The 15,526-nt window shown below is 39.6% G+C and overlaps 1 protein-coding gene across 1 annotated transcript in view; it reads right to left on the reverse strand.

The window, feature by feature from the left end:
* Positions 1-3,853: 3,853 nt before the first annotated feature.
* The window catches only part of LOC149203971 (uncharacterized), a 123,018-nt gene continuing 111,345 nt past the window's right edge, over positions 3,854-15,526 (reverse strand). Inside the window, exon 2 of the mRNA XM_089400289.1 lies at positions 3,854-3,915. Within this exon, the coding sequence (XP_089256415.1) occupies positions 3,869-3,915 (47 nt within the window). The 3' untranslated portion in view covers positions 3,854-3,868. The remainder of the gene's footprint in view (positions 3,916-15,526) is intronic.

Consider the following 15,526-nt stretch of genomic DNA (forward strand, 5'->3'; position numbering starts at 1 on the left):
TATTAATGTGTATCAATATAATATGGGTGAGAAAGTTCTAAATAACGAGGATCAAGCAAGATCTAATCTTAGCTGTTGATTAGGGACTTAATCTCGACCGTTGAATCGTCAAAAGGAAAAGTATAAGAGGAGGCTTGAGGGTCAGTTGGAGACACACCAAGATACCAAGGGAGATCAGTCAGTTCGATTTTCTAGGGCGTGGTTTGCTAAGGAAATCGAACAAGTGATCATTTGCAGTGAGGGGCAGTTCGATAGGAGGCCGAAGAATACATATCAGAGAGGCCATAGAGTGCCTGAAGAGGCAGTGCAGAGCCTAGGAAGGTTGACACAGAGGCAGCAAGGGTTGACGCGAAGGCTAAGGAGGCCAACGCAGAGGACGCAGAGGGTCAAAGAAGCTGATGTAGAGGGCGTAGGAGTTGACCCAGTTGACGCGGAGAGCTTCAGAGGCTGCGCTGAGGAATTCTGTGGGGCAGACTAAGAGCAGATTAGCCGGGAGAGGGTGACGTAGTTCCGAAGAGGGTGATGCAATTCCAGAGAAGTGTGTGGAGCAGTTTTCGTTGTCCAGCACAAGGAACAGCCGGAGTCACTCTGGGATTTTTCATTCAACTGTTGATTAGCCAGAATATCTGTCTCCGAATAGAGGTACTGCTGCAAAGGATATTCTCTGAAGGTTGAACCATTTCTAGCACCCTAGTTGTATTCAGAATCTGCTTAATAATAAAACCCTCTATATGCTGCACCGGTTTTCCCGCATTGGGTTTTTTCGGGGACGATTGTCAAATAATAATGGTGTCCCTTGTGTTGTCTCGGTTTATTTCAGTTGTTGATATGTATGTTTGTGAAGGCTGCAATTGTGTTTATTTCGATGTTTATATTATTAAATAACTTGTTAATGTAAATAACAAGTAGGAGATAATAAACCAGATATTGCAGTAGGAGTTTCTGATGTGTTAGAATCAGAAATTTTCACACTGTAGTTCAAGGAATTTTCACAAATGAGACTATATGAGTCAATTACGGGATGCCTCATGATGGCACACATCCTTTCCGACTCATCCAAAGTACCATTGTGGTAAAAAATGGGTGCCCCTCTCACCGACCCTCTTTGAGATCTATATTGATGAGCTAGTGTCCTTCCTTCACGAGCATTACTGGAAGAGTGATGGATGTCTTCTACATTAGGTGTTGATCTCCCTACTCCTGTTCGTCGATGACCTGGTCTTGTTGGCATCTAATCCTACGGGCTTACACAAACAAATCAATCAACTAGCCAATTTTTGTGACCTCCAACAGCTGACGATCAACCTAGTTAAAACCAAGGTTTTGATCTTCAATGCATCAAAGCACTCTCTTACAAATTTACATTTCTACTACCAAGGGACAGAGATTGAGATCAGAGATCACCACAACTTACAGTGACCTGGTAGTACAATTCATATGTCCCAATTTTAGTTTGCAGTAGGCCATCCAACCTCGACTTAGTAAAAGGTATGGTTCCCTCGCCCTCATCAAGTGATAGTGGTTCCAGGGGAAATTTCAGGAAATCTCAACCAAAATCTATCTTATCGAGGCAATTATCAGACCCATAGTTCTCTATGGCTCTAAAATTTGAGGATCAAGCTTGTTGCAAATGGTCTGGACTAGATTAGAGAGAGTACAAACCTTGCTTCTTAGGCACATCATCTAGTGTAAGCAAATGGTACCACAACCCATCATTCAGGGAAAGTTTGGTGTCCACCCTTTCCAACTCGAGGTCATTTTCCACTTGGTTTCTTTTCTTCATAATGTTTGATCTCTCGAAGATTGCAACTGGGCGAGAGAGGTATCATTGCTCCTCAAAGGCTCTTTCCTTAGATCCTTCCCCAAGCTGGGGGTAAGTTTGGTTCTTAAAGGCATCTTGGCTTCTTCAGAAAATTAGTATCTCCCCAGAGCGCCTTCCCCCATTTGAATTCTCCTTTGATTGTGCCATGCTATCTCTTGCCAACTAGACAGGTTCTGAATTAGGCTATCAGAGATGATATCTATAGATTCTGCATTTAGGTCACCTGGATCTCACCTCTGACACCCCTGAGCTCGAAAGTGTCTTTCTACTTAGAGCACGTTTTGGAGCTAGCTAATGGCATGATCATCCAGCCCCTTTATTCACACAGACATTTGACGCACTCGCTCAGGATCCCCTTGGGACAATTTCAAGTCAACTCCCATAGACTTTGAATAGAGATAGATCACCATATATCATGATTTGAAAGGATCTACTAAGTGTTTTACCTTTAGGAGCCGCAGATAGTGATGCACCTCATTTCCAGTGTCCCCAAGATCAGAGGACACTATCACTGCCTCTAGAGGGACTCAGGAGGCTCCCACACTACCTCTCTCCAATACCAGGATCGGTGATGCTTAGCCCTCTTCATTAGGGAGATTTTCAACCGTAGATCTCAACTCTTGCATGCCATGCCCTACCCTACGATGACTAGACCAACCTCATACTTCCTTGTTGATCTGACAAATCAGGGCAACAAACGGTTGGTAGAGTTCCAGAGTGCACCAAACAACCAAATGATGAGATCTCGGGTTTCCTCTCAGCCTCCTCCTCTGGGAGACCACCCGATCCCATTGAGACCAATTCGAAGGTGTCAGCTTGTACATTAGTCCACATGTCCTCAGAGAATTAGACAGATCAGCTATAGACAGATCTAGAGTAGAGCACGCCCTTTCCGTCAAACTACCTCCTAGATCCAAAAGAGTACCATAGATCCATTCCAAGTTTCCTTCTTCCGACATAGGGTTGCTACAAGTATCCTTCACTTGTACACCCCCCCCGAATCATGCAACCAAGCTCCTCAATAGTTCCAGAAGACTCCAACAGCGAGCCAATACCCTGTTCACCCCCCACACCCTTGACCATTAGACTCAGGAGACCTTCACAACATCAACCCCATCATCTGATCTCCCTCCATTACTCTCCATCTTGATAGGTTCTTGGGTTGGGTTGTCCACCTCTCTAGTCTTGGACAAACTCAAACAGTGTTTTGTATCGTTGTTTCTGTCACAGTTTTATACATATGTTTTGATGGTATACTTATGTAGGTTTCTTTTCTTTGTATTATTTTTGGTTTTTTCTAGGAGTTGCACCAGCACTCCCACATAGTACTCACTGTGGTTGTACTCTTCAGTCCCATTGACCCACTTTTGTGGTCATTTGTTGAATATTGATAAAATTATCGTATCTTATCTTATATTATCTTATGTTGAGACAGCATGACAGTTGGAGAGTGCCTTAGCTTGCCTTCCCACAAGGTCTGTCGATCATAAAAATACAGTCATTTGATAAATTGGGAAGGTGACCTACATTTCATTAAGACATTATGTATCTAAAATCTGGAGGAAGCCTCATTTTAGAATCTATTCATCAGACATAATTCTCTATAAAGTTTAAACTTCTAGAGAGAAGCTCTGAAACACTGTAATGTGGTCAAGAGGAATCTCTTTCCAGATTTACTTTGCCCATTTATGCTGTATGGATAGTAGTTTTGATTTTCAGCCATCATAAATACAAGCTCTAAGATATTGCACGTGTCTAGCCAGCTCAAGATTGTCCAATCTGAGTGAACACCGTATCTTGTAATTTGTTGGCAAAGAGTTTCAGATCAGCATGCCTGTGCAGTTAATGCATTCTCTACTTATATATTATGCTTAACGAAGATATTAGTTTTCATTTTTCTTGGAAAACGAGAGCTTTAAACAGAAAGCAATTAGACCACCTTAGACAGGCACCTTAATCGCGACATATTGATGTAGACATTCACTAAAGATTTTAACCCAGTTAGAGGAGGTTGTAAAAGTACACTAAAATGCACAGTTTCAAACTTTAATCAATGGGCATCGAATTATACCTCAATTTTGGAGCCTCGAATCCTGTAACAGTACAAAAAGACAGACAGAAAGCATTCATGTCAGCCACGGGACATTGAAAATTACATTTTACTATTACTAATAAGTTCCATTGCATTCCTAAACTATACATTTCATAGTCCCAACTCCTAAGGATTCGTAAGGTATGCTTCCCTATTGTATTCAGCATATAGTATAATAGTCCTAAAGATGCAACAGTAGAAAATTTAACATTATTAAATACTTCCACTGAATCTCTAAACTATCCAGCACACAGTCCCAAGAATACATAAAGGATGTATTTCTAAGCTATTTTTCAAGAAGTCCCAAGGATGCAAAACATTGCAGACAGATCTTTCCATTTACACAGAAGTGTGGGTGGGGGTCTAGAAAAATGCAAAAATCATAAAAACTGGTAAAAATTGGCAAAAAATCAGCAAAATTAATAAAATACAAAAAAATCATTTTTTTTCAATTTTTTTAGTATCTAAAGCATCGACAACATAAAATAAATGCATTGACACATAAATATGAAAAGAGAACTAATATATAAGATGTGTAATATGTCTAGTGCTACATCACACATAACAGTGAATCATGTCCTGAATCCTGAGTCCTGACTCAGCCTCAAAATATCAACAAAAAATATAATAATGTATCTCATATCATGAGTCATATTAACATAGTTTTAAAAACCGTTCCGGTCCAACCGGTTACCGGCCTAACCGGCCGGTTGGGAGGCTCACCGGTCAGAACCGGTGAAAAAACCCGGTTTACAGCACACTTTGCCCGGAAAATTGCCCTAACCGGTAAAAACCGGCCGGTTTAGGGTGGAACCGGCCGTTTATTGCTAACCGGCCGGTTCCGTCCTAAACCGGCCGGTTTATGGACACTGTTCACTGTTACTTCTTATGATCAATAATATTGTTGCTAAAACCAAAATAGGACAGTCAATATCTTGTTGTAACTTGTCCTACATCATTTGAACTTTCCTAATAAATACAAAGTCACCTTCTACAAAAGACTTTCTCAAGATACATCATACACTGCTACTTGTCACTGTTAGTGTTACTGTAAATGATGAAAACCCTTAGTTATGAACTGTGTAGTTTTTAAAATTCTCACTGTGATTAAATATGAAATAATAGTCCCTTTTTTGGTTATATTATCAAGATGCTTTTGCTTAATGTTGTTGCCTTTTGACTTGCAAAGATGACTCCAATTGTTCTTAGTATAACTAAAGCTATGCCTTCAATTATAATGCTCTGAGCTAAAACACAACACTAAATTCAATCATTGGCTTAGTGCATTTTGATACTTTAAGTTGTTCAACAAGACAATGAGATTGCGGAGAGGGTCAATGTCATATATTCACAATGGGATACCTAACAAAGGTGTCTTTTATTCATATATCACATATGTCACTTCAACACTTGCTAATCTTTTGCTTATTGCAAAGTCCGAAAACTCATAAATCCAGGGCTTATCAAGATTCACCAATGACTGCAAAAGGATAGCTTTGATCTGTTCAACAGTCAACTCAAGGATCCTAATAATATTTATTCACCAATAAGAGTTGAAATTTTTCCCTTAACAAGAGATGTCCTACTCCTAACTTCTATAGATTTGTAGAGAGAATAAATATGCAGACTGAAAGACATTACATCCGGCCGGTTTATAACTTAACTGAAGACTTGTAGTAGGCCAATGGCCTCATAGCTTGCAGCATTGTTTTTGGACTTTATAGGCCATTTAGAGCCTCATTTCTTATGTATTTTGCTATTTTGTCGATGATATGTATTTCACTCGGTGCCATTTTGATATATTCACCTTTGCATGGTATATAAATGAGCAAACTTTGCATATTTTGTCTCTATTGGCTTGGAATCATGGTTTTACATCTTAAAAATAGTTTTGTTTCATTAAAAATTAATTATTTAATGTATTTTTTAAAAACCGGTTCGTTTAGACCAAACCAGTCCCGGTTAGACCGGTTCCGGTCGGTAAACCGGTTCATTAGGTGGACCGTTCGGTCACCGGTTCCGGTTTTAAAAACACTATTACAATGAAATGAACCACTAAGTAACTAATGATTTCCTCTGCCCCTCTTGCAAGAAAATGTAATAGCTTATCCTCTAGATGAAGAAGGCCCCGGGGCTAGCATTCGACTCTGATGTCCTATAGAAGTTGAAGAACTAGAAGCCATAGGAGGTAGACCACATCCTCTATTTGAGACTATAGTAGGTGGTGTCACCTCCTCCTCCTATTGTTCCTCCTCCCCTATAGTTGTCACCCCCTCCACTATCTCCTCCTCTAGCCAATCAGGGGTCGATTCCATGGCAGGCCTCTCAGGTCTCGACGTCAACCCTCCATGCAGAAGTGGTGTCAATCCCATTGAATGAGATGGCCTCCATGTCAGGTATCCTCTGAAGTTGCCTCACCCACAATCAGAGATTGTAGTAGACATAGACCATGTTGTTAAGGCACTAGGACTCCAACTTGTACGAGGGTCATAAATTATAAATTAATAGTTATAAAAATAATAAATTATATGTTTTATTATTTAATGAATTCAAAAAATTAATTGGAAAACGTTTAACATGTTGCACTTCTTGGTGTGTATTTTTTCAAATACACTCCAGTTGTGCTCACATCTAGATGAGCTACATGTTTGGTTGAGCACTCAAATAGCAAGGTTTTGGAGATTCTATACTTTGCCACCATAGCTTCTCCACCACACATCTACAACAAATAAGAGAAACATAAGAAAAAAAATTGAAATTTGAAAGTTGAAGCAAAGTATGAAGAGACAATGAAATTTGAAAATTGAAACAAACTAAAGCTTAACTAGCATTTTGGTTGTCCTATTATGGATAGCCATGTCAAAGCTAAATGTGCCACCTGCCATCCTGTATATCTCCATTTCTTTAGAAACTTTTACACGTTTTGTTGGAGTTGACACCATCTTCTAAACACGAGTGAAGAATCCATCCATGACCTCAATATCAAATATGAAACTACAAGAGTAAGAAAATGCGGGGTTCAGGTAGATCCCTGCAGCATGAATGGGACGATGGAGTGTATTGTTCCATTGCTCATCAATCACTCTCCATATCAGTTGTTGTTTCTCAAACCCCTCATCCCCCTTATCATCATAATAGTTATGAATGGATTCTTTGGCCCTATCCATGGCCTCATAAAAGTAGCCCATTGTGGGTTTGTCTCCATCAAATAATCGAAGAACCTTTACCAAAAGTTTAGTAATGCTACACACCTGCTGCACATCTGCCCAGAAGCTTTCCTGGTATGAAACTAGCCTGCATATGGCTTCTCCCTCTGGTTTGCGATTAAATGACAAAGCACACCACTCCTCTGAAAGAAACATTCTCTTCACATCCCACATAAAATTCAAGAGAGATTAAAGAGAGATGAAACTAGCGGCAAACCATGTAATAGCAAGGCACACCAACTCCTTGTTATTGGTGATTGTTCTCATCAAATCAAATGCATGATTATATATAAATTTTGCAATGTTTTTTGATGATTTGACAATATCCCTGACAAAGGAATTTTTCCTATGCCCTCCAACATCAAGTCAATGCAGTGTGTAACACAAGGAATCCAAAACAATTTAGGATGCCTCTCCATAAGCATCTTGCCAGCAACAACATAATTTGCAGCATTGTCCATTATGACCTGGACAACATGTTGTGGACCCACCTCCTGAATGAACACGTCCAACAAATCACATAATAATCGTGCATCTTTGATATGTGCAGATGCATCAACAAATTTCATAAACATTGTCCCCTTGGGACAATTAACCAAGAAGTTAATAAGGGTTCTACCCTTTTGATCAGTCCAACCATTTGACATCACAGTGCATCCTATCTGTGTACATGATGCCCTGAACTCCTCCAATATTGCAGTGTAATAGACCTTTTGATTGTGAAGAATATGCCCTCTCAAGTCATCATAGGAAGGGGCTTTGTACCCTGAGCCAACAATAGCATCAACCATGGGCTCGTAGAATGGATTGTTCCTGGCAATGTTGAAGGGAATGTCACTCCATAGAAAACATCTGCCCACCAGCTTATCAGTCTCTTCTTTCTCCTTTTTTTTAAGAGTTGACCTAATAGATGGTTGGGCAATAGGTGTGATTCTAGGATCAAAAAATGATGAGGCAATTGTGGGGTTGACTATAGAAATTGATGTTGAAGAAGAACCACTCTCACAGTCACCTCCCACCACTCCACCCCCTACCATTTAATTCTTCATAGCTTCCTTGTTCTATTTGATTGTCTCTATATTTTTCAATGATTTGAGGGCTCTACGGATGATTTCTAGATTTATATTTGTGCAAAGTCCTACTTCATGTCCCGAAATTTGTGCAAGGTGGAATTTCAATCAGTATACTCCCCCTGCCATATGGTTCCCACATAACTTGCAAGTCAAATTTGATCTATCAAATGCCCCATCAGGTTCACCATATTCCCACAAAGGGTCCAATTTTCTTGGCATGTTTGTTGAACTCTTAATGTAAGATTGAACCTAGGGCACAAGAAGAATTTAAAGTTAAACAAATCAAATTAACAATCAACATTTTGAATTTTTGACAAAAAAAACTCCACTCAATGCAACAATAATGGCAAAAAAAACACACTCAAACCCAAGCAAAAATCATGGAAAAAACCTAGGGCACAAGAAGAATTTAAACAAATAAAATTAACAATCAACATTTTGAATTTTTGACCCAAAAAAACCCTCTCCACTAAATGCAACAATAATGGGAAAAAAAACACAATCAAACCCAAGCAAAAATCATGGGAAATATATGGGGTGACTAAAACCCAAAGAAAAACAAGGAGATAACAAAAAAATAAAGCCGAACTCAATGCCCATACCAGAAATCCATGCCCTACTGAAGAAACTCGATCCAAATTCAAAATTTCTTTGCTTGGGATCCTAAATTCCCTTCGTTTTCTCCTCTCTCACCCTCATAAATTCGTTCTCCTCCTCCTTAGCTCTCACCCTTGCCCTCTGATTGCAAAATGAAACCAAAAAACCCAATAAAACCTTTTAAAAACTCGTTGTTCCACAGCCTCACAATTTTTTCGCGTCGGATCGCGAATTTTTGGAAACTGATTAAATCGCCACACAAAAAATCGTGATTTAACGGTGATTTTCGCAACACTGTTAGATACCCTTTGCCACTAGAAACTAGTCTTACCCCTCCATCAACTGCACAAAACCAATAAGATAGATATAAATATTGATGCGACTAATCTCTTGACTAAAGTTGATGTTCTTGTTCCTCTCATTGAACTTGTTAAGATTCCTTCACAAATACCTAAGGTTAAGAAATTCTTAACTATTGAAGATGAATCTGAAGCCCCTCTTGTGATCCTTCAAACTATGAACTATGATAGAAAAATGGAGGGCATACTCCTTTCTTCATTACCTTGGTAGAAAATAACCTCCTTCTTCATGTGTTAGATTATGGGGCTTCCACCAATTTGATGTCTTTAAAGGTCATGAATCAATTAGATTTGAAGATTACAAGGCCTTATAGAAATGTGTATGGAATTGACTCAAGAGCAATCCAAGTTTGCTTTCTCATTAAATATTTAAAGGTTAGTTTGGTTGCAATCTAGATATATCTTTATTGGTGGATATTGTAGTCATAGAGGTGCCAAATGCTTGGGAAATGCTATTATCCAACAAATGCGCTACAACTTTGGGGCATACTCTTCAGATGTATTTATCTTATGCTACCATCGATTTTTAGTTAAAAATCATTTTGCAAAGACTTGTTGCAAGTATTTTCCCATATTCTACCTCCTATCACCTCATATCACAAGCCTATTTCACTCTCATTCCTTAGTGAACTGAATTTGGCCCAATCCCTTTCAGATTTAGCTATTTATGGATCCTTGCAATCAAAGTTATTCAAGTGATCAAAGATGCTTGGAATATCCTCATGCAGGTTTTCCAACCTTCAAATGGGAAGACAAGATTCGAAACACCAAGAGAGCCTTGAAAAGTTGGACAAGGATCCATTTTGTTTCTCCTTCAATGAAATAAGTAGTTATGCAACAGCAATTGAGTTCTCTTCAAACCAAGCATGAGATGCAGGAAGTGACTCTCACCAAACTTGGATGGGAGCAAGAGCTAGCACAAAAGTTTCTCCAAGCTTATAGAAAATAAGAGAAGCATTGAAGGTTAAAATCCATAAGTTTATGGCTTGGAGAGGGAGATAGGAACACAACCTTCTTCCAAAAGCAAGCCAAAGCGTGGCATTTAGAATCAAGTGCATGAAATAATTTCAAAAGAGGAGTCACAACTTAGATCTTTTGAGAAAATAAGCGAGGTTGGCTTACAGCCATTTTAAGCACCTTTAGGCCAAGGATACCACTCACAACAAGGTAGCAGAGCAAGATCTAGTTCAATTCATTCCTTCCCCGATCCTTGATGAGGACAATCGACATCAGTAAAGAGAATCAATTATGATGAGATAGTCAAGGCAATTTGGGAGTTAGATTAGAGCAAAGCTCCTCAACTAAATGGATTCTCCATACACTTCTACAAAGCTTATTGGAATATCATAAGGTGTGATTTGCAACAAATGCTAAAGAGATCTTGCCACAGAGATATGCTAGTGAGTAGGGGGGGTGAATAAATTCTTCTTTCCTATCTCCTATTCCTAAAGAATAAAATCCCTCTTCCTTCACAAGAATCCAACCAATTTCACTCTACAATGCTTCTTACATAATACTAACCAAGATTAGCAAATTGCCTCGGCTATCTTCTTCCATCATTAATACATGCAAATAAGGAGGAATTTGTACAAGGAAGATCATTAACAATACCTTATTGGTGCAAGAGGCGATCCACTTCAGCAAAACAAACCAAGATCATGGAATGGTAATAAAGGTTTACAATGCCAACACATTAGACCAAGTGAGAAACAATACCCTTTTTGTCGTCTAAAGAAAATTTTTATTTTCTCCTGCATTTATAAATTAGATCAAGGCATGCATAGGATGTCAATCTATTTCCCCATTGGTGAATGGAAGATCTACCTCCTTCCCAAGTCAACGAGGGCTCCAATAGGGTTGTCCCATGTCTCCCATGCTATATATACCAATGGAAAAATCCCTTGGATGGAAAATAGAAGCAAAGAGATTACGGGAAATCTAAGAGGAGTCCTCATATTGTGAGGGGTTACAACAATCAATAATTCACAATTTGTGGACAATACCCTCTTCTTAGGGGCAACATCTATTCTTAATTCCATTGGCTTCAAATCCATCTTCGACTCTTACACAATAGCCTTTGAATGCCTCATTAATAATGCAAAAAGCCATATATATGGTTGGAACACCCCCTATCCATTTTGCAAGGAATAGCTCACATTCTTGAGTTTTCTCTATTAAGCAGTTAGTCTCCATTCCATTACTTGGGAATCCCCATCATCCTTAAGAATCAAAAGGCAAAGGACTAACAACCCATTCTTTAGAAGATAAAAAGTAAAATGCAGTAGTGGGGATCCCAGTGATTAAATTTAACATGCAAGGTAAACTTGATCAAGGCAATCCTTTCCACCATCCCTATATTTCAAGGATTGGCCTGTCTAGCCTTGACACAGATCATGTAATAAATCAAAAAATAAATCGGTAAGCTTCTCTGGAAAGGCGACAACTTGAACAACAAAACGTTTCTTTTCAACTGGGCAATAATTGATACTCCATTCGAAAGGGGATGCCCAGCCACTACAGATCCAATTTTGATGAACCTAGTATCAAGGGCCAAGATCCTCTAAAGGTTCGTCATAGGAAAACCTAAATGGTGGAAGAAAGCCCTTTATAAAAGAATTGTGGGGAGGATGAATAAGATGCCCAAATGATCCCCTCCTAGATCCTAGCAATGCTCTATTTAGCAATTGTGCAAAGCCTTATCCAATTGCATAAGGAAACACCTTTCATGGATTCTGGGTAATGGGAAATCCATTAGACTTTAAAAGGACTGCATTATAAGGAACCAGCCCTCCCCCCCATTCAAAAAAAAACTTGTTCATATTTATATGTAGCTTTAGGGAAGGCCATCCAAAATTTGTTTGACTTGTCTAGCTAGTAACAAGCAAACAAGGGCAACTTGGATGAGGTGGAAACTCTTTGACATCCCAAATCACTAAAAGGGCCAGTTAGATCTATTAACACATTCTCTCCATGGAATTGTTCCTATTAAATTAGATCTTCAAGATAATCATGGATGGGGGACCAAAGGAGATCAATATTTAGTTCACCTAGGATATATGTGTTGATTTGTGTAGCTTGGGAGGTACTCCCACAACCCTAGGGCACTGGGTTTGGAAATTGAGAGAAATTTGACCCACATTGGCTTTGTTGGCAAGTGTACCCAAGCAATGGGGTTTTGGACACACAAAAGGGGTTTGAGACCTAGAAAGAAATTATTATTAATTTCCTAAGGTCAAGAGGACAACAACCCTAGATCTAGAGGGTTCCTAAGTGACTAAAGGAAAAAGTATTTAAAGAGGCCAAAGGGAGAAGCCTAATATATTAATGGGAGGATCCTCATGAGCATGGAGGCTATAAAGATGTTTACCTAGGAGGATTTGAGCTACATGGCCGAGTAGGGTTGCAAGTGAGGCCTAGATTTGATCCAAGTGCAACAATAGCTCATGAAGGCAAGCGAATGAGTATCAAGGTGAGTCGCAGCAATAAGAAGTGTCATGATCCAATTTTGCTAGTTCGTGTGGAGGGTTCCTTCTACCCTAGCATCTAAGATTCTCTAGTTGGTTTTACTTTGATCTACGGGTAGGGGTCGCAAACATATTTGGTGAAGAAAAGGAGGGCCAAAAGGCCTAGGCATCTTGCTAAAGTAGGGCCGCATCCCACGTGTCTTACTTCCTATAGGAGAAGGGGTTGTATGCCCTAATTCAATGGAAAGAGTTGTAGGAGTAAGGGAAGCAAACCCTTATGTGCAAGATGAGAGGCCTAATGGCCCAAGTTAAGTGCAGCCAAGAGGATAGAGCATCCTTAGTCCACAGCACAGAAGTTTACGGGCCTGTGTGGCCTAGTTTGAGGTGTAACATCCCTAAAAGTGAGGTCGTATGTTCTTCCAGGGTTGTTGGTGTCCAGGAGAAGGAACCCGAGGAGTGGGCTAGAGCCATGGAGACGTGTTGCTAAGTGGATGGGTTGTTTCAAGTGTTTGGAACATCAGTGTTTTGATGCCCTAAGTACAGTGTAAGAGGGTTGTCTTACCATTGTTATAGGGTTGGTGTAGAGCCCTAGTTAGGGTTGTTCTATCCATATACAGTCACGTGAATTCTGCTCAAGAAATTTGTGCAACCTGCTTTGTTTTGCGCAGGGAGGAGAGGATGGCGTTTCCTCCAAAGGTTGCCTAAAAAACCTAGATTTGATGACTGGGTAAAGGCCGAAGTGTCAAAGGTAATGTGGCTAGACTTTATGGGTTGTTAAGCCTAAGTATAACCTCAAGGAGTTGAACTAAAGTGTGAATAGAAAGAGCAGAAGTGTGGACTAGTATGGTGTGAAAGAGAAGCTCATATGAAGGTTTGTTCATACATATTGAACAACAGTTTATGGTAGCCCTAAGTACAGCAGATCTGAGGTGTAATCTAGCTGTTATGTGGGTTATCTAAGGAGCCCTATATTAGTTAGTCATTAAACTGTTTGAGGGCAAATTTGTGTGCCATGACGATTACCTTTTGGAGCAGTCAAGAGGACAGTCAAGTGAGTTGATTACTGAGCCCTAGTTCAGTAGATTGTGTTAGAAAATCAGAAAGGAAAAAAGATTTTCTTTATGTTGATAATTACTTGTGATATTCTTATGTTCTTATGAACTTTCTTGAGTTCTTGTTTTATCTTAGTTCATCAAGCAATTACCAATAACAATAACACAAAGATCAAAGACACCAGATGTAGGCAGATAGCCAAGGCAAAACCCCTATCTAGGGGAAAACCCAGTCAACAACTCTTCCTTAATAATTTCACAAGATGATCCAAGACTCCTTGACCTAGACACAAACTTCCTCCAACCACCAAGTCAACCCTTCCCTTCTTCTGCAGATGATAACCTTCCAACAACAACTTCGACCTAAATGCAGCAACAAGACTTTGACCCAGCAGTAGCCTAGCAAAACATCGACCCAGCAGTTAGCCCAACAAAACTTCAACCCAGCGGAAACTTCGATCCAGCAGAATCTTCGACCCAATAGAAACTTCGACCCAGCAATAACTTCGACCTTCTACCAAATAGCCCAGTAAATCCACACGTGTGAGAGAGAGAGACAACCCAAAAACTTCGATTTTTCTTCTCCAACAAATCTCCTTCTTCTCTTGGAATTTCACACTTTTTCTGCCTCCTCTTGGATATCGAACTTGTGTGAGAGATGTCCTCCAAATGAATCAAACTGCTTGTATATATACCTTTTTCTGGAGGTCGAATTACCCTCATGTAGGCCGACTTGATTAGGTAAGGGCCGACTTGGTGTGGAGGTGACAAATGACTTATTTGACTCAATAAAAATTATTTTTACATGATTCAAAAGCCAAAGAAGGGTCTCATAAAATGGACAATGACTCTAATGACTCAATATAAAACCTAGAAGTCCTCAATGGGGACTTTGACCTATAAAATGATGACCCAAGCATGAAACCCATGCTTTAATAAGTCATAATAATAATAATAATAATAATAATTTCTTTCTCTTTTTTTTTATAAATACATTTCATTATGACTCAAATACAATTTATGAAGACCGAACCTAGTTACATTCTTCAACACTCCCTCTTAACTAGGGAGGTATTCATAATTACACATATATATACAAGTACATGGAAGATCTCAAAACACATGAACCATGAAGAGTTTAGGCACACACGGTGCCACAGACTAGATTCCTGACCAGGGCAATCTATCTGGGTGGGACTAAGATGGACTAAAGCTTTCAGCCTCTCTAGGTACCATTAGGCTTACTTACTAACCATCAACCCAGGGAACTAGGTGCGTAATGCAAGGTCAGAGCTCTATGACCAACGCCACCCTCCCTACTTCGAGAACTAGACATCAACACATATGTCGGCCAGATGTCCTCCCAGGCATTTTACACACACACCATGCCTCAACACATCAAATCTCTCTCCCGATCAAACAGATCGGGGACATCGAGCATGCTTCCAAAACTTCGAGACATTTACCTGAATAATTGCAACCCCAATCAGTAACAAACTTTCAAACACATAAGTAAACACAAACCTTCGGGGCCTTCAAACATACTGATGTTGCTTCACAATTTATCACAGTAGGATTTAGAGGCTTCCCAAAAGAATCTTGACAAAAGTTTCCTCAACCATACAACATCCTTTCCTACTTCACATGCAGCAACATATTCTACAATCAAATCCTGCTTTCCTTCTTTTAGCAGCACCGCAATATACATTCTCCAATTTCTTTTTCAAGGTATCCATCATGACTATAATATGCCCTCCCTCTCAACTTCAAAGATTTCTTCTATCTAGGCTCCCTCTCAACTTAGGAGATTTCTTCTATCCAGGCTCGCTCTTAACTTAGGGAGATCAACTTCTTTTCCATA

Source organism: Pinus tabuliformis, chromosome 2_1, assembly GCF_031772625.1.
Source record: "Pinus tabuliformis cultivar Carrire ecotype Pingquan chromosome 2_1, CPIR1, whole genome shotgun sequence".
Lineage (NCBI taxonomy): Eukaryota > Viridiplantae > Streptophyta > Pinopsida > Pinales > Pinaceae > Pinus > Pinus tabuliformis.